This window comes from Pecten maximus, chromosome 10, assembly GCF_902652985.1.
Source record: "Pecten maximus chromosome 10, xPecMax1.1, whole genome shotgun sequence".
Classification (NCBI taxonomy): Eukaryota; Metazoa; Mollusca; class Bivalvia; order Pectinida; family Pectinidae; genus Pecten; species Pecten maximus.
Genome location: NC_047024.1, coordinates 39,803,753 through 39,826,714, shown reverse-complemented (window position 1 = coordinate 39,826,714; position 22,962 = coordinate 39,803,753). Strand labels below are relative to the sequence as shown.

At 34.6% G+C, this 22,962-nt stretch overlaps 1 protein-coding gene across 7 annotated transcripts; it reads left to right on the top strand.

Moving 5' to 3' along the window:
- The first annotated feature begins 38 nt into the window (after positions 1-38).
- On the top strand, positions 39-18,943 carry LOC117336181 (transcriptional activator protein Pur-beta-like). Of its 7 annotated transcripts, none has more exons than XM_033896586.1 (7): positions 39-125; positions 3,565-3,674; positions 5,696-5,798; positions 7,174-7,292; positions 9,756-9,876; positions 11,582-11,688; positions 12,726-18,943. In XM_033896586.1, the coding sequence occupies exons 1-7, from the start codon at positions 83-85 to the stop codon at positions 12,849-12,851; spliced, it is 729 nt and encodes a 242-aa protein (XP_033752477.1). In that variant the 5' UTR covers positions 39-82; the 3' UTR covers positions 12,852-18,943. The 7 variants fall into 7 exon arrangements, with proteins under 7 accessions (XP_033752477.1, XP_033752475.1, XP_033752471.1 ...); XM_033896584.1 differs by having other exon boundaries at positions 9,756-9,888; XM_033896580.1 differs by having other exon boundaries at positions 9,756-9,888; positions 12,717-18,943.
- The last annotated feature ends 4,019 nt before the right edge of the window (positions 18,944-22,962 follow it).

Sequence of the window (22,962 nt, the reverse complement as noted above, 5' to 3'; positions counted from 1 at the left end):
TTAGAAGTTTACTTTTTCCTGACCTCATGAATAATTCATGAGGATAGAAAGGAGGCTTTGGCTGCATAGGAAGGGTTGCACCATGTCGGATCATGAGAGTGGTGACGAGGCGCAGCAGGCCCAGGGTAGCTATCTAAATTTCACTTAACACCAACTAATAACATATTGTAATACTAATACCAATTAATTATCATGTATAACATGCAGTTTAAGTTATGCTGACGTAGCTGTTTTAGTATGAAAAACACGGAGGTTCATTTCAACTTTGTACACAAAAATCTCCAGCTCACTTTCGATTTTCGAAAATATGAGCAAAATTCTTGTATGACCTTTCTAAAACTCAGTACATACATATATCTATAAGGTATTATGTTGCCCATGAAGGGAGAATTATAAATGACAACCACTAGAAAATGTTAATCATGCACGCGGAAGGTGGTTGAATGTCGGTGTCAGCTAGAAATCCAACATGGCGAGACCTGCCGATTACATCTGTCGTAAACTTGAATGAACTGCTGACAGAATAGTTCCCTTACCAGGGAAGTTTGTAGCGAAATATTTCAGATTTGTTGTTTATCCCTCAAACACATTGTATTAGTTCTTTTGAATTTATAGTTTAAGGAATACGAAAGTAAAATGAGTGAAGTGTCGGAAGTGGACGTCTGCTCGTAGGGTTTATGTTAGGTGTATTTTTAGAATTCCATAAGTTTCTACTGTTACAGATAATGCAAAGACTTGTAAATGTTTACATCAGTCTTTAAACATCAGCAAGAGGTGCACTTATTCATTTATAAGGCTCGCATTGTGCGGCATAATTGTTAAATATCTTACTTGACAGGTGAATTCGAAGCGTTTGTTTGACCCAGAATACATGCAAGGTGGGAGTGGCCTTGAACCATGCATTCTGAGTGCTAAAAGGGTAAACTAACGTTACTTTCGGATATTGGAATTTGCTATTGTGCTTTTATTCGATTAGGCATACCATGTTCTTATTTTAGTTTATCAGTAAATAACACCAATTTTATGATTGATAATAATCCACCCTTTAGTCAGCATGTCACTCAACATCATAACCTGTCGGATGCAAATCTATATCCTATCACTGGTGCCTCTTGGAGGGCCAGAGGACATAACTATGAAGACATAGATTCCCAGACGCTATTTCGGTGCTGCTAAGATTTTCAAGCAGACAAAATAAATGTAGCATAACGGAACAATCCCCCCAACGTATACTGGCAAATCAGATATGTACTTACCCCCAAGCACACCAATATTTATGTTCTATTCCACCCAGGGGCTGCAGTGGCTGAGTGGTTAAGGTGTCCTGACACTTTATCACTAGCCCTCCACCTCTGGGTTACGAGTTAGAACACTATGTGGAGCAGTTGCCAGGTATACTGACCTTAGGCCGGTTGTTTTTCTCCGGGTACTCAGGCTTAATTTTCCTCCACCTTTAAAACCTGGCACGTCCTTATATTACCCTGGCTGTTAATAGGACGTTAAACAAAAACAAACTATTCCACCCGTATGGCCCCTCACTTTTGCCTGTCCAAATTTTGCCACTTCACCTGCCATTTTGTAAGTGACAGATCATCTAACCAACCGAATCGGAACACAGTTGACCGACAAGCCCAGTTAACTTTTGTTTCTCATGTTTTTCTTCTTTCATAGTTCAAATATACCAAACTACAGATATTTTTCCCCAAAATCTTATATAATGTCAAATCTTTTCTACACATTAAAAGGTAAGTGTTATATATGTTGTATAAATAAATGCTGTATTTTCCTTGTCAATCCATCTTTTTGATAGGGTGATTAGGTCTACCGTGATCTTCATATTTTCAAATATTGGCATCAACTCTATTGATTGAATTTTCAACAGGGAAAGTTAGGGGCTGTACACAAAGATGGGATAGAGAATCGATATAGGACTAAATGAGTGTTTTGGAGTGAATAAATATCACTTTTATCCGTATATTTAAGGTATGTGTCCTGTCATGCCAGATTTATTTTGTCTGCACCAAAATCTTAGCGACATCAAAGTTAAATGGTGTCGGAGAATTAGTGACATCAAAGTTAAATGGTGTCGGAGAATTCCACATTTTCACATACCAGTGTGCTCTGGCCTTACACAAGACATTTAGCTGTCAGAATGTCCAAGTCTGGTGTGAGGGCCAGAAGAAACTCAGACTTAACAAGTCATACCAGGCTGTAAAATTAAACTCCTTTTATACTCTCTGCACAGCAGAAGTTTACACGAAACAAATAACAGGTATATGTCCTTAACCAATGAATGATAATATAATCACAAAATGAACACAGCAGTGTCTTGTTTACTAAAATTTTTACCTCAGTTAAGTTAATGTGCCAGAGTGTAGTATGTGCTGCTGCATAGTATATTTTGTGTCACTCCCTGCACTTCCAATTTATCTTTCGCTCTATGTTTAAATCAAACAAAAAAGAATTAATAAATACTATTATTTAAAGAGGCTTACCCGCAGACGGACCGGTAAACGGCACATCTCCGATCACTAAATAAACATAGTACACGTTTCTATGTGACAAAATTAGAGGCTTTCCGACTTTATTTCTTGAAAACAATTACAGAATATGTATTTAAAAGACGTTTTAAAACTCAACCTGAGAGGGAAATGTATGGAATATAACGGCAAATCTTCTTTGTAAATCGCCGCTGCCTTTGAAGTTATCACTGTGCGGCACTGTGCACATGCTTGTTTCTTTGATGTGTCAATCAAATTAGACTCCACTTTATAGCGGGGACTTATTGCGGGTTGCGATTAAATAAATAATATTTAAAAAATGAGGTTCTAATATCACTTTTCAGCGTTTTATAAGGAAAATAAAATGAAAAACTCAACAATTCCAACAATCTGTCATGTGTAAAAAATCTTTTTCTATTAGCCAATTTTTCTGATCTCTGCGGGCAAGCCTCTTTAAGTCATTTTATGAAATTTCACCATTTATGCACCCGATGACCATTCATGTACCTGATGACCTATAGTCTAGTCACTATTTATGCAGGACCAGGGCTTTTTCTGACGGCTTTTAAGGGCCGCTATTAAAAAGGGCCCCATATTCATTCCCAGTTGAAATTATTTCATATTTTAACCAAATTTCCAAAAATTGTAGGTTATTCCTGAAAATTTCTTTCTCATTTCACCAATTTTCTTCCCATAATAAGGCAAAAAAGCCCCCGTTCCTAAATCAGTGAAAAAAAGGCCTGACAACCCTTGGTCATTTATTAGAACAAGTATATAATGTAAAGTGTATATATGTCTGATAATGATTTTAACTCTGTATATGATTTTTTAAGCATGACATTTTTGTAACATGAATATAAAATGATTCTGTAGTGCTTCGTTGTTAGCAGACGTTAACTTTTTCAGTGTTTCTTGAATACTTTAGGGTTTAGCTTTCTGTTTGATGTCTAATCTTCCTATGTCTCAACTGCTGGAGCTGTTTACACACAGGAAAGAAACTTGAACCAGCTTTAAACTTAAAAGATGATAACCTTCTAACGCCATAATTTTATTTCAATTTCAGGCGGGTCTGTTGAACAGGAACTCTGTACAAAGACTTTACAAATACAATCAAAAAGGTTTTACCTGGATGTGAAACAGAATCGTAGAGGACGGTTCATCAAAATAGCAGAAGTGAGTATTTTTCAGATAACAGGGACATTAATATTTGATATTGTTTGATTACCATGCTACAAAATCCTTCAGTACAGTGTACCGTGTATTATAAGCTGCCGTAATGATCTATATTTGAAACGTTTTTTTTTGTTTTTAACTTTTCAACCTCTCTATTTTGTTGTTGATTATCTGTTAGTTATGTTCCGATAAATCAATTTAATCGATGATTAGTTCTACCTCTGACTATGACTTATCGATCATGATTTTCTTTGATTGATTAAGCATTAAAATTTTCAAGATTTGCAGCCAACTTAAAAAATCATTCAATAAATGAACAATATCACTGGTAAATGAAATCAAAATAGAATTTAAAACAACATTTTAAAACATTAACTAGATGCCTTAAAATGCATCCACAGCATTTTCCGCCATTTTGGTAAAACATTTTTACACCTAATTCTCTTTCTGAACTGTGTACATGATTGATCATTAAAGAAATAGTGTTGATTTATTATGATATTTGAAGTGTTTCCCAACACTTAATATCTGTATGAGTCTATTAATATGCTATTCTTTGATGATCATGAGGTAGGTACGTTTTGTTGCTAATGCGTTGTCAAGGTAATATGGTGTGCCATATATATGAAACTTAATAAAGCTGTATGTTTTAATTTGTGTTAAATACCACCACATTTAAAAAAATTGAGCATGTAATTATATAACTTCCTCATGAAATGGGATTTTTGTCAGGCACTATTGAGTTTCCCTGCTTGGAGTACATTAGATGGGAAATTCACATCTTTACCCTCTTATCAACACTTAATGTACATATGTTATGTCTGGTATTTAAATAAGAATATTTATAGAAACACAAATGACAATTAAAGGAAGGCATTTAACTTTCTATATATTACTGATATATTCTGAACATTTTTGACATGTTTTTCATCATAAGAACCTCCTACATCTGAAAGTGAAAGTTTTCAATATGTCGATGCCAAATTCATTGTTGCCGACCTTTGATGATGAAAAATCAGGTTATGACTTTAAAAAAACAAAATTGAAATGGATCAAAACAATGATCATTTGCATAACAACATTTTTTGTGTAATTTTCTTGACTTTTTTTCACTCGTGTATATATATGCATCATAAGACACCAAAATACACTGTTTACAGTTTTATTCATTAATCATGGGCTAGGCCTCCCCAACACATTCGTAAAACAAGCAGTGTGGTACCAATGCTGATAACACATGGTAGATGATTGAACAGTCAGTGTTTAATTTTAGTATTAGCTGTACTGGCTTTCTTCGTGGAACTAATCGTTTGGTACCCCCAGTGGCTATCTCCGTAATCAAGGGAGACAACTTGTACATATCAGCACAATACACAAAGTTGAGAAGGATCAAAACAATGATCATTTGCAAATTGCGTAACATTTTTTGCGTTATTTTCTTGACTTTTTTTACTCGTATATGGAACATAAAACACCCAATTTTAATAATAAATCTCGTTAAGTCTTTGATTCAAGAAAGCTTTTGTGCAAAGAGTTCTTTCCAGGTCTTCCAAACGAACAGAAATAACAACAGAAATATTTGTGTGTATATTTATTTATAAATAGAGTAACTGTGATAATGTCTATTCACTCGTATGCTAGCTAAGATGTTATAGAAGCCATGACAGTCAATATATATATGGATAACTTTCAAGGCATTCTGAACAGAGTTTGCAAATCTAGGTCATCCCAGGACTTCAATAAAAAATGTGGGTGATTTGAAAACCTGACAGTCAATCGGGTTATGAACTTTGTCAGTGTGGTCTTTTAGACTGGCAAACCTGGAGAAATCGGTGAGTTGGCAAAACTGCCATGTTGATTTTAAGTATTTGAAACTACAGCTACTTCATATATTATTTTGAGATTCCATCATTTTCATCCATGCCCCAATGATTGGTTGTAATGATCAAAATTTGCTCTGCTTGGCTTTCTCCCTCCACTTGCTTTGTTATTGTACATATATTTCTGGTTCTGCTTGACAGGTTGGTGCTGGTGGGAAGAAAACTCGCCTCCTTCTGGCCATGTCTATAGCAGCTGAATTTAGAGATTATCTCACAGATTTCAGTGAACACTATGCTTCCCTTGGTAAGTTTGTCTGCATGATTTGGATGAATCAAGGTAGTCTGATAAATAGAGGTTACACAACGAGTGGTTGTTGGAAATGGAATTTATTTCACACGAGTAAATTATTTTTAAAAAGTTACAAAAACACAAGCTTTAGCGAGTCTTTTGTAACTTTTGAAAAATAATTTACGAGTGTGAAATAAATTTCATATCCAAAAATCACGAGTCGTGTGACCTGTTTCTACCACAATAATATCGGCTCGAATCAAAAGGAAGTGTGGCCAAGTATTATTTCGCGCATGCAAATAATGAATAGTAATAACAATTGCAGCTCGGGTCGAAGTTCGAATTATTGACCAATCAATAGACCGGAAGGTCATATTCCACTAGTGGTATATAACATAACTTTATCCAACAGTCCGCACATTTATGCAATGGATTGAGAGTGGAATAACACAGGGTATTGTGGTAGAAGGCGCTATATGCCCCATGCATGGCTGGTAATATAAGAAAGTTAAAACTTTACCAAGATTAGTGATGTTTCTTTCTTTACATGTGACGCGTACGGTGATACATGAACTCTGACATTAACAGCTGTGCCATACTGGATTACCTTGTAGTTCAGCTGTACTGATTGTCATTATTGATAAATCAATAATTTGAAAACATGGACTTCAGTACTACATATATATATATACAGTGCTTTTTTTAGAAATTTTGTTATTGGATACCTATAATGGGAACCATTTATTGTCTTTTTAAGGGTTGATTTTAAAGTGTTTATTTGTACTTACAATTTGAATTGCCAGTATGACTGATTATTGGGTTCCAGAATCAATGTTACCCAAAAAAATACCTTTAAGATGAAAATGGCAATTATTATTCCTGGAAATTTGTACAAAACTTTTGTCTACAACTGATCAGAAATAAATTGCATGTATATATTTCCATATTCTTTGTTTATCTGGTTGGCCTTTCATTTCAACTGATGTAGCGGGGCCGTGGTGGCTGAGTGGTTAAGGTGTCCCGATACTTTATAACTAGCCCTCCACCTCTGGGTTGCGAGTTCGAAACCTACATGGGCAGTTGCCAGCTACTGACCGTATACGTAGGCTGGTGGTTTTTCTCCGGGTACTCCGGCTTTTCTCCACCTCCAAAACCTGGCACATGATCTTGGCTGTTAGGACGTTTAACAAAATAAACCAAAATCAATGATATAAACAGGTTCAGCATGAGGTTTAACAAAATATACCAAAATCAATGATATAAACAGATTCAGCATGACTTCAAAAAGCTTTCTGTTTGGTATCTATAGGTAATTCAAATGTGTGACCTCAGTTTCTAGAACTTTCTTAAAAGGATGAGGAGGACTTGATGGTCTCATTACTCATTGTAGGTCCTCCAAATCCAGATAGCCTTCCTGAAGACGGCAAGCTGAAGAGTGAGACTATGGTGAAGGATAACAGACGATATTACCTTGACCTGAAGGAGAACCAGAGGGGGAGGTTTCTCAGGGTGAGTGTAAGTATCCAACATTTATTCTACTCTTTGTTGTGACGTATCTGACTAAACCTGATTTACTTTGAGTATTAGTACTGAATTCTGTATTCCATGTATGTCCATAGTAATTCTTTAGCTCACCAGTTACGAGTAACCGTGAGCTAATGCTGTACCCGTGGCGTCGGCGTCCCATGGCCACCCCTCTTTAAAGTTTTTGGGATCAGTTTTTGGAAAGAATCAGAGTTCAAAAGTTTACACCTCACACCTTTCTAATTTTGTTTATACATGCATTAGAGGTCTAGGAGCGATGTTATGTAATGTAAATTTCAAAATGACATGCTTATATATACAGACATAAAAAATGAATGCATAGTGTGATTGCTGCCGCCGGTGAGCTTTCGCAATCATTGATTGCACTTGTTCTAAAATAGCTATTACAGTATTTCAAGAACTTTCCCTAGACTTGAGTCCTGTCTCTAGAATATTAAAATTATACTTGTAGATCTATAAAATTCATCTTTATGATCTCGGTCTCCAGGATATATGCGAGATCCCAAATTTCAAACTAGAGGGAGATAATCTTGTATTAGAATTTAGCTGGGGGCTGCGGTGGCAGAGTGGTTAAGGTGTCCTGACACTTTATCACTAGCCTTCCACCTCTGGGTTGCGAATTCGAAACCTACATGGGGTACGTAGTTGCCATGTACTGACTGTAGGCCGGTGGTTTTTCTCCGGGTACTCCGGCTTTCCTCCACCTCCAAAACCTGGCACATCCCTAAATGACCCTGGCTTTTAATAGGACGTTAAACAAAAACAAACCAAACCAAAATTAGAATTTAGCTAAGTAATTCTTAACAAAATACTTGTTGGTATTGTTGGTGGCCATGCAGTATACACTAGTATTTCACCAATTCATCGATCTATACAGTTGAAACACGACTTCCAATTGTTTTCAGCTCACCGGTCACGAGTAACTGTGAGCTAATGCTGTACCCCAGGCGTCGGCGTCCCACCCCACTTTAAAGTTTTTGGGATCAGTTTTTGGAAAGCTTCTAAGTCCAAAAGTATACACCTCACACCCTTCTAATTTGGTTTATACATGTATTCATTAGAGGTCTAGGAGTGATGTTATGGCAAAATTATGATTTTTTTCGCATTTTACCATTTAGTGGAATTTTTTAGCACCAAAATCCCCTTTTAAGTTTTGGAAAGCTTGTAAATCCACACCTTTCTTATTTGGTTTATACACATTTGAGGTCTAGGAGCGATATTATGTGACGTACAATTTCAAAATGACATGCTTATACATACATAAAAAATGAATGCATAGTGTGATTGCTGCCGCCGATGAGCTTTCGCAATCATTGATTGCACTTGTATACTGATGGTTCCAGGGACAATCATAAAGTTACCGCAGCCATGGTTTTGACAGATGCATCTTTAGGATATCCGCTTCAATATTCTATGCAGAAGCCCATGCTATCTACCTCACCCTTGTACACATTAAAACTGATGATGTATATATACTGAGAGCAATTATCTAATTCTAACTCTGTCTTATACAGCCTTAACAACAGAAATCTGGACAATATCTCGTGCAAATAATACAAATTCTTCTCCATAATCTTACCTCAAGTTGCAATGTCGTATTGTGGTGGGTTCCTGGACATACCAGAATACCTGGTAATGAAAAAGCGAATTGTGTTGCAAAAATGGCATCATCACTTCCACCATCTGATTTTAGATTTCATTTACCGTTTTAGAACTATTTGTAATTGAAAGTTTTGATAGAACAGTAACAAAATGTCGACCTCATCAACCTTGACCTCGAGAACATTTATATATGTGTACCAAAATTGTTTTATCTTGATAAAATGTCAGTTATCAGCCTGCTTATTAATTAACATAATTTATGGTGTTGTTTATGTACATGAATCTGCAACATTGTTTAATGTAAAATCATTCAAACAAACAAAATATCTGCTTTGAATTCCTCTTCAAACATAACATGAACTTGACCCTGAGATGTTGGATAAAGTGTTATTGTTACATGTACCTTGCGGCACTGGTTCATTTCAAGATTTAGAGGCAGTTGATTTTATATTGAGAATTACATTTAGAATTGAGGAAAATTTGTTGCCATTTTGCTTTAATTTAGGTCTCTAATATCTTTGTTAGTGTTCAATTGATTGGAAAAATTTGATAAAACCCAACAAAGATTTAATGTTTTAAGTATTGAATTCATTAATTTATTACATTGATTGACATATTCTTTGAAAAAAGAATCCTTTGACTAATCTTTAGATATGAAGATGATATTTTAAATTACTAAAATGACTTTTAAACAGTTATAAATTAAACAATTGCTGATTTGGAGCGGACACGCCAATTTTTTTATCAGGATTGGCCATGGGTCCCAATACCCAGTACAAATTCTGTTGTTCGTTATGTGCGCACATTTTAATTTCCTCACTGTAGGTGTCACAAACACGCACCAGAGGTGGACCACGTTCTCAAATAGCCATTCCGGCTCAAGGTATGATAGAATTTCGGGACACCCTGACCGACATTCTAGATGAGTTTGGGACGGACGACCACGGTGAGTCTGATGGTACATATCATTTTGTTTTGTGAAGCTGTCTAGTTCTCCTTTGCTTCTCTGCTTCTCTATCTCTCTCAGGCTTAAAAATGTGTGTTTCTGGTTTCTTGGCAAACTCTTATCATTTTCCTTCAAAGGTGCGAAGTCATTTGAAAAAGAATAAAAACGGAATTCTGACAAATATGTGCAAATGTTGGATAATTTTATTATTAAACAAAAATATATTTACATTAATATCGTACCTTTTAGATGAAACCAGAAACATGTATTTATGAAAGGCCTTTTCAATATCATGTTCACAACTTCACAATATTTTGGGTATTTCAAGCATTTGTTACTTTAAAAAGAAACAAGTTAAATATATTATCATAAACTGTATGTTACTGGAATTTTTGAAATAATTATATTGAATTCAGAATTTACCAAAATTTCCTTTCTAAATTCATATTTGAAAAATAATGGGAAAAAAACAACAGTTTGTACGTAATTTAAACAAGATCTTTTAAGTTAAAAAGAGAAAATAAATTATATTATTTTGGAGAGACTATTGTGAAGTTGAAACTTGCTTCTGATATGATGATGATGATTGCCTATTTGAATTTCTGATTGTAAATTATATTTTGCAATGCCCCAAACATTACTTCTGTTGACAGTTATATATAAGCATATCACTCAAACTCACCCATCCCACAGCAAGCAATTAAAATGGGAACTTTAAAAATAATTTTTCTCCAAATTAAAAAAAACAAAACAAAAAAAATCGGTATGTCCATGAAACTTTTGAACAGCAAATTGTTTTAATATCGCCTATGGAACATATGGAACATGTTTACAAGAAAACCCTGACAGAACACTGCTTTAGTCATCACAGTTTTGATAAATTGGCTTTGCATGTAACATATTTTGCCCAATTCCAAAGAAGTTCAACAAACACAGCCATGAGTATATAAGCATCAAGAATTCCTTTGCTAGCATCTGCAGTGTTAAGAGATTATATGGCTTTACTTGTAACTATAGCAGCCAAACATGCTTATTATCGTTATTTTACTTGACCAGATTATTTACATACAGCCATATATACTTTTGCAAATCCTACAACACATTTACGTATTTATGTTGTCTTCTGGACTTGCTTTTACTTGTATGTTAATTTTCTTTGAATATTTAATAAAATTTTATCATGGCCTATTGACTTCTTTCATATCTTGTTCAAAGAAAAAAAACTTCATTTTTTTTTTATTATTTAAATTGTAAGACAGGTATTCATACTAAGCATGTACAGGTTCTCTCTACCAAAGCTTTGATCCCTTCACTGAGTTGTCTCCCCTCTCAGCTTTGAGTGATTTTTCTATCAACATTGGTACATGTACATACATTTTGTATATAACTGTTATAACATCACATTCGCAATGGAAATCTTGGAATGATTCATCACAATTTTGCTTTTTGACCAGTGTATTATATATATTCCCCCATTGGTTTAGAAATTATCATTATTGCTCAGAATATCATTTCAAAGAGATTTTTTTTTTATAATTTGCCACATAGAGACAAATGCCCTCTGAGTAAGATTAAAAATACATACATCTTATACATTTATAACATTGTAAAAGATTAAATTCTTCTTATTGAAGTGATTTTATAATTTTTGCTGAATTTTGTAGCTTTTTACTTTCAAGATTTCTTTCGTTTTGCTTTGTTTTAGAAGGACAGAGCGAGCTACCTGATAGCAAATATTTGAGAGTAGAAAACAAAATGTTTTACTTCGACGTGGGGTCAAATCGCCGTGGCGTCTACTTGAGGGTATCAGAGGTAAGTATATTAATTGATGTAATTTATTAGTTTCAACATGTGAACTTTTCCATTTTTCAAACCATTGCCATCAATCTTCATGATCCATCAATCTTCATCATGATGAGTCATCTGCAAACAATATACATTTTTAGATGTTTATATTTCATAATTGTTTTAGAAATTATTATTATAACGCGGAATATCATTAGAGAAAATGTTTTGAATTTGTGATTTGGCACATACAGACAAATGTCCTGTCCATCCAATGTAACATTGTGTTAGGCAGTCCTGAACTAGCTATATATATTACATCCTTTATCCAAGATGACAGTCACAATAGACATTGACCTTAATCTCCAGTTTTATTTTAAGGATTTCAATGAGACTTGATGCTAATTGGAATGATTATTTTGATATATGGTCCTTAACCTTAGCTGTTAAGGACTTTAAACAGATGAAGATGCAGTGTTCGAAAGTAAAGGTAGTCCGATGGCCCGAGGCTATAGAAAACCTGGTCAGTCTATGTAAAATTTCAAAGTGTTGGCCCCATTGGCTATGAAAAGTTTGAGCCCTGACATACATTACAATTTATGAAAACAACATTCCAATATTTTCTGACAAATGATCATATGAAATCAGAGCTTACAATAGAGTTTATTTTACCCATAACAGCGTGTTATTACTGGATGATGCAAGCATTTGCGTGACAGTTATGCTACTTTCAACAATGTTTTAAAAAATTGGTCTATGGAAAAATGACTTGGGCTATGGGATTTCAATTTTCTGTAGACATATTGTCTAAGGAATTTTCATATATAATTCATACACTGAAGATGTGTTGGGTCTATTTCTGAAAATAAAAGTTTAATAAATTTATTTGATACTTTTAACAAAACTTCATTATCCACTATACCAAAGGGAAAAAAATAACTCTAGTTTCAGCTTTCTCTAATGGATTGAATTAAGAGAAATCATATGCTAGGAAGACAGTTTCAGGCTAAGTTTCTTTTCTTTCTCTTCTACTCCATCTTTCATTTTGTTTTCTGCCCGAACAGGTTCGCACAAATTATCGTACCGCCATCACCATTCCTGAAAGGTCATGGGGCAGGTTTCGTGATATGCTGTCAGAATACGCCGACAGGCCTGGGTCTTGCCCTAAGGGAGACAACAACAGCCAGTAAACAAAAAGGAGGAACAGAGGGAATGTGCTTTGTGATGAGGGTTGTTTTAGGATTGATTCAAACGCATGGGTGATGCAGTTAAGGAAATATTCTAATTCCGAGTCAAGCAGGCTATAGTGTGATCGTACAGCGAATACACAGCTTCTAAGACTAAAATATCGCTGTATACGCAGTGCTCCGCGAGGGCTGACCGAAGAATCGTGAGTGATATTGTGTTCAAGTTGCAAAGAAATTGGTCATGACACAGTCTGGAGAAAGATTGTCCAGATTTGTCATTGACAAGACCCAAGGCCAAAGCAGTGATGAACATGTTTATATATAGTCTTTCAATGTTTTAGTATGATTGAAATCTAATATTTCAAAAAAGAAAATAGAAAGGTCGACTTGCTGTACAAAGGCATTTTAATTGGATTTAAAAGCAAATTGATATGCTTTTGTTTTTAAAGCAGAATGCAATTAACGATTGTATGAATTAAGATGATTTTTTCGTGTGAATTATACACGGAAAAATGTACGATGATATTTACATGGTACATTCGTGGCAACCATATCATTTTCCCTTTAGTTCTGTGTTTCTAAGACCAGTTATCATGAAGCACATTTCCTTCGTTTGCTAATAACACTTGAAGCAACTCAGTGGGGCGTGCCGCTATCTAACGGTCGTGAGATGGCGCCCCCTGGTAGACCGCAGTCTGTACAGTGTGTCACTTCATCGTCTTTGTGGAGAGTTTCCCGTGATTGTGTATAAATGATAGAACATGGCATGGTGTGGGTTTAGCCTGCGGTTTTGTTGGTGTCGCCAGTGTCGCCGGTAGAGGAATCGTAGCTTTATGTTTTAGTCTGTACTGGGATGTGACATCCGGGTTAAATAAATGCTTGTATGAAATCTAACCAAGAAGCATGTGCATGCTTGTAATCAGTCAGACTCTTGAATTGCTTAAAGGATAAAAACTTGCTGTCCATGTTTCAAAGGGCATGAACCTGATCAGACATTAAGCAGACCCCAGTTTCATCAATACTTTTAAACTTTAAATTTCCCATAGGGAAGTATTACAGAATTTGAGGAAATTTTCTTTGCTTTTTTTTTTTTACCTTAAATTCAGTAATGCTTTCCTGTGAAAACTTTAAAAGTGAAGGAATTTCCGTAAGTTTAGAAACGTCGATGAAACTGGGACACCGGATCACACATATCTTTGGCATGTAGGCATGATGAAGTCAAATTAATACATGTTTTCATGACAAAGTTTGATAGAATTACCATTCCATACACATTGCATTGGACTGGATAAAGCACCAATTAGCCAAATTTTTATCCCTACATTTTTTTCTAGTGGTCACATCAGGAAATTTGGTAAATTTTTGTAAAAGGCAAAGTAATTTTTTATGTGTCACCATGATTTGTCGGTATAGATAGTTAATTGGTTTGGCGAACTGGGACCTGGCGACAAGGAGCAGGGTTTGGCCAATTTTGTCTATCAGAGAGTCTGTTGGGTACTGTGATGTGGTATGTATTGGTGAAGTAGGACAAGGTTTTAAGTTAGCCTTTATGGGCTAGGGTCATTTCTATTCCCCCCCCAGAACAGCTAGCAACATCGGAAAATCAATGTGACTTCTTCTGATAAAAGGCTTGTTTTTTATTTTCTTTAAAGCAATCAGAGCTGCTTTTTTAAACTCAAAGTGACAGCTGAAATCTGTTTTTATTATCAATTGGTGATTTAAAACGACATCATTTTATATGACAATATTTTGTATACATTGTATAAATTTATATATATATAAAAAAAAAAGAAGTTCAGTGTTTAGACCGCAAATGAAATTAATATCCATATGATCATAAACACACATTTATATAAAGATTGATGGAGGTATTGCCATTGTCAAGCTTGCAAATATTCTGCCATCAGTACTACACGAGTACTGGCAGTGAAGGGGAGATAAGTCTAGCGTGCTACATTGTGATAATAAATATATGAAATGTGTGCAGCCAAGTGCTGCTTAAAACCTTGTGTCAGACCTTGTATCCGTGTTTTGTGTTACAAAGCTTACCCATACCTTTAACATTGTGATCAATACATTGGTTACAATTCTGTAATTAGGATTAATGATTATGTCTTTTCAGCTTTTTTGTCCTTCGGAAATATTTCTGTTTTCAATTTGGTATAGAGTCTGTACCGTGTATTGATGTTCTTGCTAAAAATAATCACCAGTCAGTAAAATTAGATTCTTTTCTAGACTAATTTTGGTCTTATATATAGATGAGTATATATATATATATATATGTAGGGTTTGGTGTCATATTATTTAAGCACAGAATTTCATGTTGGGAGTATGTAATAATTGGACAAAAGTTGCTGAAGTTGCCTTGTATTTCTCATATTATAGGCTGGTATTTATTTGATCTTTTTTGAAAACTTGTTGACACTTGTATTTGTTATTATCTTTGAATGAGTTAATTTTGTTCTCCTTCCCAGCTCTGGTAAATTGGTGCCGTTCCATCGTGGTGTGGGTATCGCATTCTAGCTACGATTTGTTGATGTCGCTGTTTGAAGATGCAGCGTATCACGTTCTAGCTACGTGTTCACGTTCCTGCCATCTTTGGCTGGTGCCGAATCCGCGGCATGAAGGTGCGGCATATCACATTCTAGATATAATTAGTTGGTGCCGCGGCGTGACGGTGCAGCATTATGTTGTAGGTATAGTTAGTTGGTGCCGTGTCGTGAGGGTTCGGGCTTAAGATAGTCTGTTTTAATGGTAACTCAGTTATTAAAAGTAGTTTTATTGAGTCGGGTGACTGATCGTGAAGTGCTATAGTCCATTATTTGCTTTACATATTAGACTTGATGCTGTAAACTTTCCTATTTTAGTGGTGATCTCATTTTGGCTCTTTCCATGCTTTCAATGTTAAGCTAAATTATGATTGAACTGATCACAAAAGCTGTATTTCTGTCTCAGTGGTTGTGCCAGGACATCATAGTTCTTAAGTATCAGAATGCAGTATAGAATTATTGCACTAAACTTCGAGTCTACTATTAAAATAGGTAATTTTACGGTATATACATGTGTAGGAGGAAGAAGGTTTGGATTCGGTATAAAAAGGATTGCTATCAGATCAGAGAAGCATGACAGACGTTTTAAGATGAAACAACAGGTTTAGGAAACCAAAAATCTCGCTATATATAGCTTCAAGATCTCCCAATCTTCTCTGTCACCTTGTGAATTTGAAAAGTAAACATCAACCAATCAGATGGCTTTTGCATTAAAGATAGCATATTCAGCCTTGATTCTGTTAGAACGTGGTTTGCTACATATATATGGGGCACAGTGAAGATTGGAAGGTCCTGAATGTTACTTTCTGGAAAGTCGGGAATGTAGTATGGAAAGTTTTAAAATCTTTTCATGGAAAGAGAATTTTTTTTTTTTTTAATTTAATAATTTTAAGAGCTATATTTGTGTTTTGTTTTGAGAAGTTATGAATATGTATAAATGATTATTCTGGGGCAACATGCAATATGTTGACTGTCATTTTTTTATAGTAAATCCAATTGTAGTTTTTATTCCTTACTTGTGGAATGCAAAACTGTACGAGTTACCTCCCTTCCCTCACAAAAACCCTACATAATACCAACCCCAAACAGACCAAACCATTGATTGACATTTGTGTTATTTTTTGCTGTTTACTTATATTTTAAAACAAAATTGAAACTGATATTTTTATTTACTTATATTTTAAAACAAAATTGAAACTGATATTTTTATTTAACATATTTTTTTTCACAGGAGGAAATCCTAGATAGAGAATAGCATTAAAATTTAAGATGCTTTTGTTGAAGTACATAGTTTCAAAAGATGTTCAATTCTCATTGGTTGCGACCGGATACCAGTTCTAAAGGAAGGGGACTTGTACAGTCAGGAAATTTACCTAAACTCCACAAGTAAGGAATTTCGAAATTCAAACCACTCCTTGTACCTACACGTTTTATTAACACCATTGATCATAAAACATTACACAATGTCAGTTTTCAAGGCATGCATAAGCTGCATGTTCTTAATTTTTGGTTTTTATAGTCTCCTTATTTTTATGTTGTTATCATGTGTCTTGAGAGATTGTTACATTACAGTACAACCTAGTGCTATCAAGTCATTTGTTTTCTCTTTTGAATTTTATAAACTGAAAGATGCAAATTATCCAACAACTTGATACAACTCGTGAAATTTCAACAAATTGTACCGGTCTTGATTTCTTGAGGGAAAAAGACTGTGATAGTTTTCATCATATTTAAATTGTTTTTGTTTGTACACATGTAACTAATTTACATTTAACTATTTAATTTTTTTTGTTTTAACATTTATTTTCAGTTCACAGTTCAAGATTAAAAAATCTGTTTAAAATAAAATCATAAAGGAAGAAGTATAAATTCTGAAATCAGATGAAAATCTCTCTTTTTTATTATTGTTTTTATTTACCAGAAAATAAAGGGGAAAATGAAATTAGAAAAAATGTGGACTTGTCACATTTTTTTCCCCGATTTTAAGCGCGTTTGAAGCAAATTCAATAGTAACAAGTTATTTTTTGAAAAGAATTGTTTTGGACATTATGGAAAAAATGATTATTTGATTTTGAGGCCTTAATTTAATCACACTTTTCTTTGTTCTATCATCACTTGTGTCGCATCATTTCTTATTCAATTTAATTATTACTGATAATTTAACTCCTGGGGTGTTGAGATATTTGTTTTAAAGTGAAAGTTCATGGTTAGTAAACAAAGATGGAAATGGTATACCTTTGGAAGATATTTAAACATCTTTCAGGTGGCACAGATAAGATGTTTCTCAGAAATATCAAAAGCTGGAAAAATGTAGAAATGTTTAAGTCGATACAGAAGATTTTTACAGGGAAACATTGAAGGTTGATAGAATAATAATATTTGTTTTAATATATTAAGATCAGATTGGACAAAATATTTGTTAGAAATATTTTAAGTTTGTAAAGATTAAAAAAAAGTGATAGTTGGCAAGAATAGAAACTTTTGACACAGAAATAGGAATAATGTTGCCAACACAATGAATTGTTATAGTTGTTTTGGCCAAAGGGCAATTATTATATTATATAGCATACAAGAAATGACTGCCTGCTGTGTAGATGCTTTTTGTGTATACCGTATATATGCACTCAGGTTAAAAAGTGTGTGCGTGTGTACAGAAATAATGAATGTGTCATTTTTTTTAATTATTTTTTTTTTAAACATTAAGATAAAATTAGGGAGGACTGTCAAATGGCAAATACTGTTAATTCAGATTTAATTTGCCACTATTTGCGGTACAAGTTGTGATAATTAAGAACAGCTTAGAAGTTATGAAAAACCACCTCAAGCATTAGTATATATATATATATAATGATAAATTTAAAGCCATGCCATTTCCCAGCATTTCCATTATAAATAAAAATAATAATACGTGGTATACTATTTTTTTTCGTTATCCCCGTTTCACCATGTAGACTAATATATTTCTCGTTTCGGTTGCATTTGAGTTTTCGTCTATACTTGACACTACCGTCCAAAGGTTTTTGATCTATTGCCCTTTTTCGCTGTATTTCAATATACTTTTTTCATCATTCATTTTCAGCCTCGGCTTTCAATGTGGTGTCCTCATTGCAGTATTGTCTGCAGGGAAGGATATCGGTTGACATTTTGTAAATACCTAATATTCAAAGGTATCCTGTTGGTCAACTTCTTGGAAATTGTAACTTTCAGTTTTTCAATTGATGGGGAAATCTTTAATCGTACTGAAAGGAGGATTTCCTTTTGGCGGAATCCTTTTCAGTACTGGTTTTTTCTTACAGAAAGTTCCTAGTTGTTGGGTACTTACTTTTGTTAAGATGTTGATTTCTGACCTACGCCTGTCCCCAATAAGAGCGAAGTTGATGTCATGCATAGTATCCTTGAGACTATTTTTTTAAATACTAGAAAAAAAAATGTAGAAAAAATGTTATCATACTGAAATTCTTACTATCATGTACAGTACATTGAATGGAACAATCAAAGAGATGTTCTCAAATCTGTTGTGTAAGTATTAAAATTCATCATGTTTCATTCGTGTTGTGATGTTTTCATTATTGATTTGACCGACAATTTGTCCTGTGGCGTCATTGGCGAAAGTTTGTGGCTGTTACTAGGTTAGGCAGGCGCGTAGCCAGACTTAAATGGAAGTGGAAGCCTGGTTGGACCTTTGGTCCGACGAAAGGACGTAGGCTTTCCTACCGAGTGCCGAAGGCGCGACCAGGAAATGGATGGAGGGAAGCACAAGAGTTTTTTTATTTATTTTTTTTGTATTTCTTGATGAATAGAGGTGACATTTGAGCAATTCTGATTGATATAATTGAAAATTCAAAGACACGCACAAAACATACAATAAAGTCATGACTAATGTTCTGTGCTATATTGTACACGTAAATGACTAGATAAAAATTTGGTAAAACTGACACCCCCGGTGTAAACAAATTCTCAGATCCCTGTGATACGTATGTAACAATGCCAGAAAAGACATTCGTTCTGTGTCCATGGTTGAACTCGGGTATGTCTTTAGCCGACGTTTGATGCTGAAGGAACGTTCCACAGTATAATAGAATCTTTAGACGTTCGGATACAGTTTAGGTTCCTTCATTACAATTATTAGTCAGACGCTGGCCTGTCCTGTTACATCTAGTTATATAATCTATAGACGCCGATTATTAGACCTATATTGAATGTTAACATAGGGTTTTAGGGAAAACCAAACATAATTTCATTATTTTCATATGATATTACTAAAAGAATACATTCTTGAAAATAATTAAATAGGGAAAAATTCCTTTTGAAAAAATGATGTGGAAGCCCTGGCGTACTGGTGTACGCCAGGCTACGCGCCTGTTAGGGGTCGGGGATTATCTCACCATGACTAAATTTAAAGACCTTTGATCAATTACAGTAAAACTTTTGTAATGAAGCATCTAGTCCACAGGTAGCATTTTCTAACTTGCTGAAGACAATTTAATTATATTGGGGATGATTTACATTATGTTCAAGGAGATGACTGTCCAAAGAGATTATTTGGATAGAACTATTGATGATGAATTAATTATACTTAAAGGATGGTTTTAATGTTTAAACACTCAAAAACAAAAAAAAACAAAAAAAAAAGCAAAAAAAAAAAAAACCCACCTGAATGGCACCTTCATGTAAATGTATATTTCCTAATTATTTACAAATAAATAAATAAATGTAAAAACCAGATTTTTGCCGTAAAAATAAGTGGAAACCAACAAAACGACATCATTCTGACTCAATATCGATAAAGCGAAGAAGATATGAACAGAAAATTAATTGCAGGATGAGTACGCGCTCGGTTACGGGGTTTTGAGTAACATGTGGCATCATGATCACTTAATGACCACAGCACTGCCGATAATCTGTATTTTCATAAGGTTTCAGAATGTATATGAAGACTGAATTGAAATTGTTTTGGTTATTAAGCTGATGTCATATGTTACTCAAAATCTTGAAACCGAGCTCCTTGGCAGAAAATGGCGGATATTCAAGAAAGTCCAAGCAGAGACATGTATATCAGATATACATGTACACGTCTCGGGTCCAAGGTTTAAACGAGGAACTGATTAATTTCGATACTAATAAGGCGGTTTTAAATAAACATCACATTAAATTCTTTAGTAGTAAAGGTGTTCTCACTAAAATACCATAAAACTCTATCAACTGTTGGACGAATTCCGATAACTAGATCTATCGGACGAATTCCTATCCGCGATTTCGCTCATCATACTTAATTGACTTGAGCCCGGAAGTACCCACTTAATGACGTCATTGACCTCCATTCATTTATAATTGCTTCTATCCTCTTAACAGCCTTTCATAAACTAGACATATAAAGTTCAATGTAGGCCCGTGGACATGAGCCGATATCGTGAAACCTTGTTCGCTATTCATTATTTTGTGCTCAATCTCGAATATTTTGGATGATAAATCTGAGTCGAATATTTTTCTTGATGAAAGCAGAGACCTCTCTGATGAAAGGATTTCAGAAAGCGAGATATATTTTCGATGTTGACCTGTTTCTTTTAATTACTATTTCGTAATATTTAAGCAAGAATTTATAGGAAATTCGGTTGAGCATGGATTTCATGCTTGATAATGTTTCATGATACGGTTATTTTCTCGTTTACGGAAAGTGCCGACGGTTTCCGATTGGGGCCCGGTTTGATTATGAAAAGTACCCTGTCTGTACTGGGGGCTTCAAATGGCGACATCTTACTATCTTGAGCAGACACACATTATAGACCAATACCATGACTGCGAAGTAGCACTATAAGGATTGAGAGTGATTTGTGAAGCATTTGTAAATATTAAACACTACACACTATGATCAGGGCGGCATTTGTGAAACGGATATAATAGAAGGAAACAGAGAGACCTATGAGAATGAAACTTTGCACGGGATGTGATGAACATTTAGTACAAGCAGAAAGATTCGAATACCGATCAGAATAACTTGTGCCGTCTGTGTCGGGGAAAATCGGAACTACGACCCTGCAGTCATTTAACTGTATATGTACCTACCCCCTCCCCCTTCCTGCCCCCCCCCCCCCCCCCTCTCTCTCTCTCTCTCTCTCTCCTATAAAATACTATTTCTGATATGTCAATTATTATATTTTCATTTCTTCACATTTTTGAATATTTGTATATATGCCATCATGTGACTATGTTATTTTTTATTATTATGGGAGAAGTCGTTTAAAAGTTGGTAAAACTTGCTGACTAATCCCTTTGTCATTAAATATGTCAATAAAATATGTTAACAAAACTAAACACTACACAATCAAAAGTGAACTAAACATTAAAATGCATTCAATATATATGTACACTAATTCTTACGATAATTTGATAGTCTAACTTTCAAAGTTATTGCTCGGCATGGTTTGAAAAACGTCCCAAAATATTTTACACTTGCTGTTGGACGTCCAATACCAATGGAGCAATAGTTGACAGTTACACACCAGGATGTTTTCTTCTTTTTCATAAAATAATAATTAAAGTCATATTGCTTCAAACAAACAAAAACGTATAAACTATACGTTAATTGACCAAAGACAAACACTAGTACGAAAGAAGGAATCAATTTATAGGAATATGAATATTCACCAAATATTGAGGCAAAAAATCAATTTGTCCAAAATACTAAATAACTATGTTATAAACGTGAGTTTCAGGCTACGAGTACTCCAGTTTCCTCCCACAGTATAAGCCCAATCGCTGGGCGCTTCCATCCAAGCCAGCAAGAATGAATAATATAAGTTGGTATAACTGTTTAGCAATTGTTGTAAAATAAATAAAGTTTACATTTTAAAGCAAAGGTTAAATATCACAGGGTCAAACTTGCCGAGTTTGGAGGTGAACAGTTATCTCGCAATTCCCTGAAATAGATAAGTACATTCTGTTTGTCATATCGGCCATGGTTAATGAGTCAAACAACACATTTTAGAAATTAAATTCTAGAGTACAAAACAAACAAGGTTTTAACAAAGATTCCAAACCCAATGGCTATCATCAGGCTATATATAGCCCTACACAAACCCTTCCCCTAATATACTTAGTATAGGTGTAAACAGAGTAGAAATAAATCGCTTAAATCACGCAAAGCAAAAGATCCAAACAATATATATTTTATATATGTTTTCATATTTGATTAAAAAAAGATCAATTCCTAACAAGCACAGTTTCTTTTCCTTATTTGAAATACTTAACTTAAATCACTCTCATGTAAAAAGAATATAAATTACCTCTTCGATCTTACGATCTAATATTTTTATGCTCAGAATGAACTAGACAGCAGGCAACTTCATCTGGAATTCAAATTGTTCCTCAGCTGTTGAGGTTAGGGGATGACGCTAGGACACGCCCCCGAATCCCTCAGGAGGGGTTTCATCAGAGACAGCCCAGCCTCATTTCCGAACCTGGCAGCCCAATGTGATCAATTCATTCACCCCCCAAGACACATTAACCCTCTTCCAATTCATAGGTAGGAATATCTTATTACGAAAGTTCAGCCAGGTGAATGAATT

Coding starts and splice junctions, on each gene's coding strand:
- LOC117336181 (XM_033896579.1), top strand. CDS start 83: ATGTCGGATCATGAGAGTGGTGACGAGGCGCAGCAGGCCCAGG. Junction 5,799..7,173: donor TGAACACTATGCTTCCCTTG/GTAAGTTTGTCT, acceptor TACTCATTGTAG/GTCCTCCAAATCCAGATAGC. Junction 9,889..11,581: donor CGACCACGGTGAGTCTGATG/GTACATATCATT, acceptor GCTTTGTTTTAG/AAGGACAGAGCGAGCTACCT.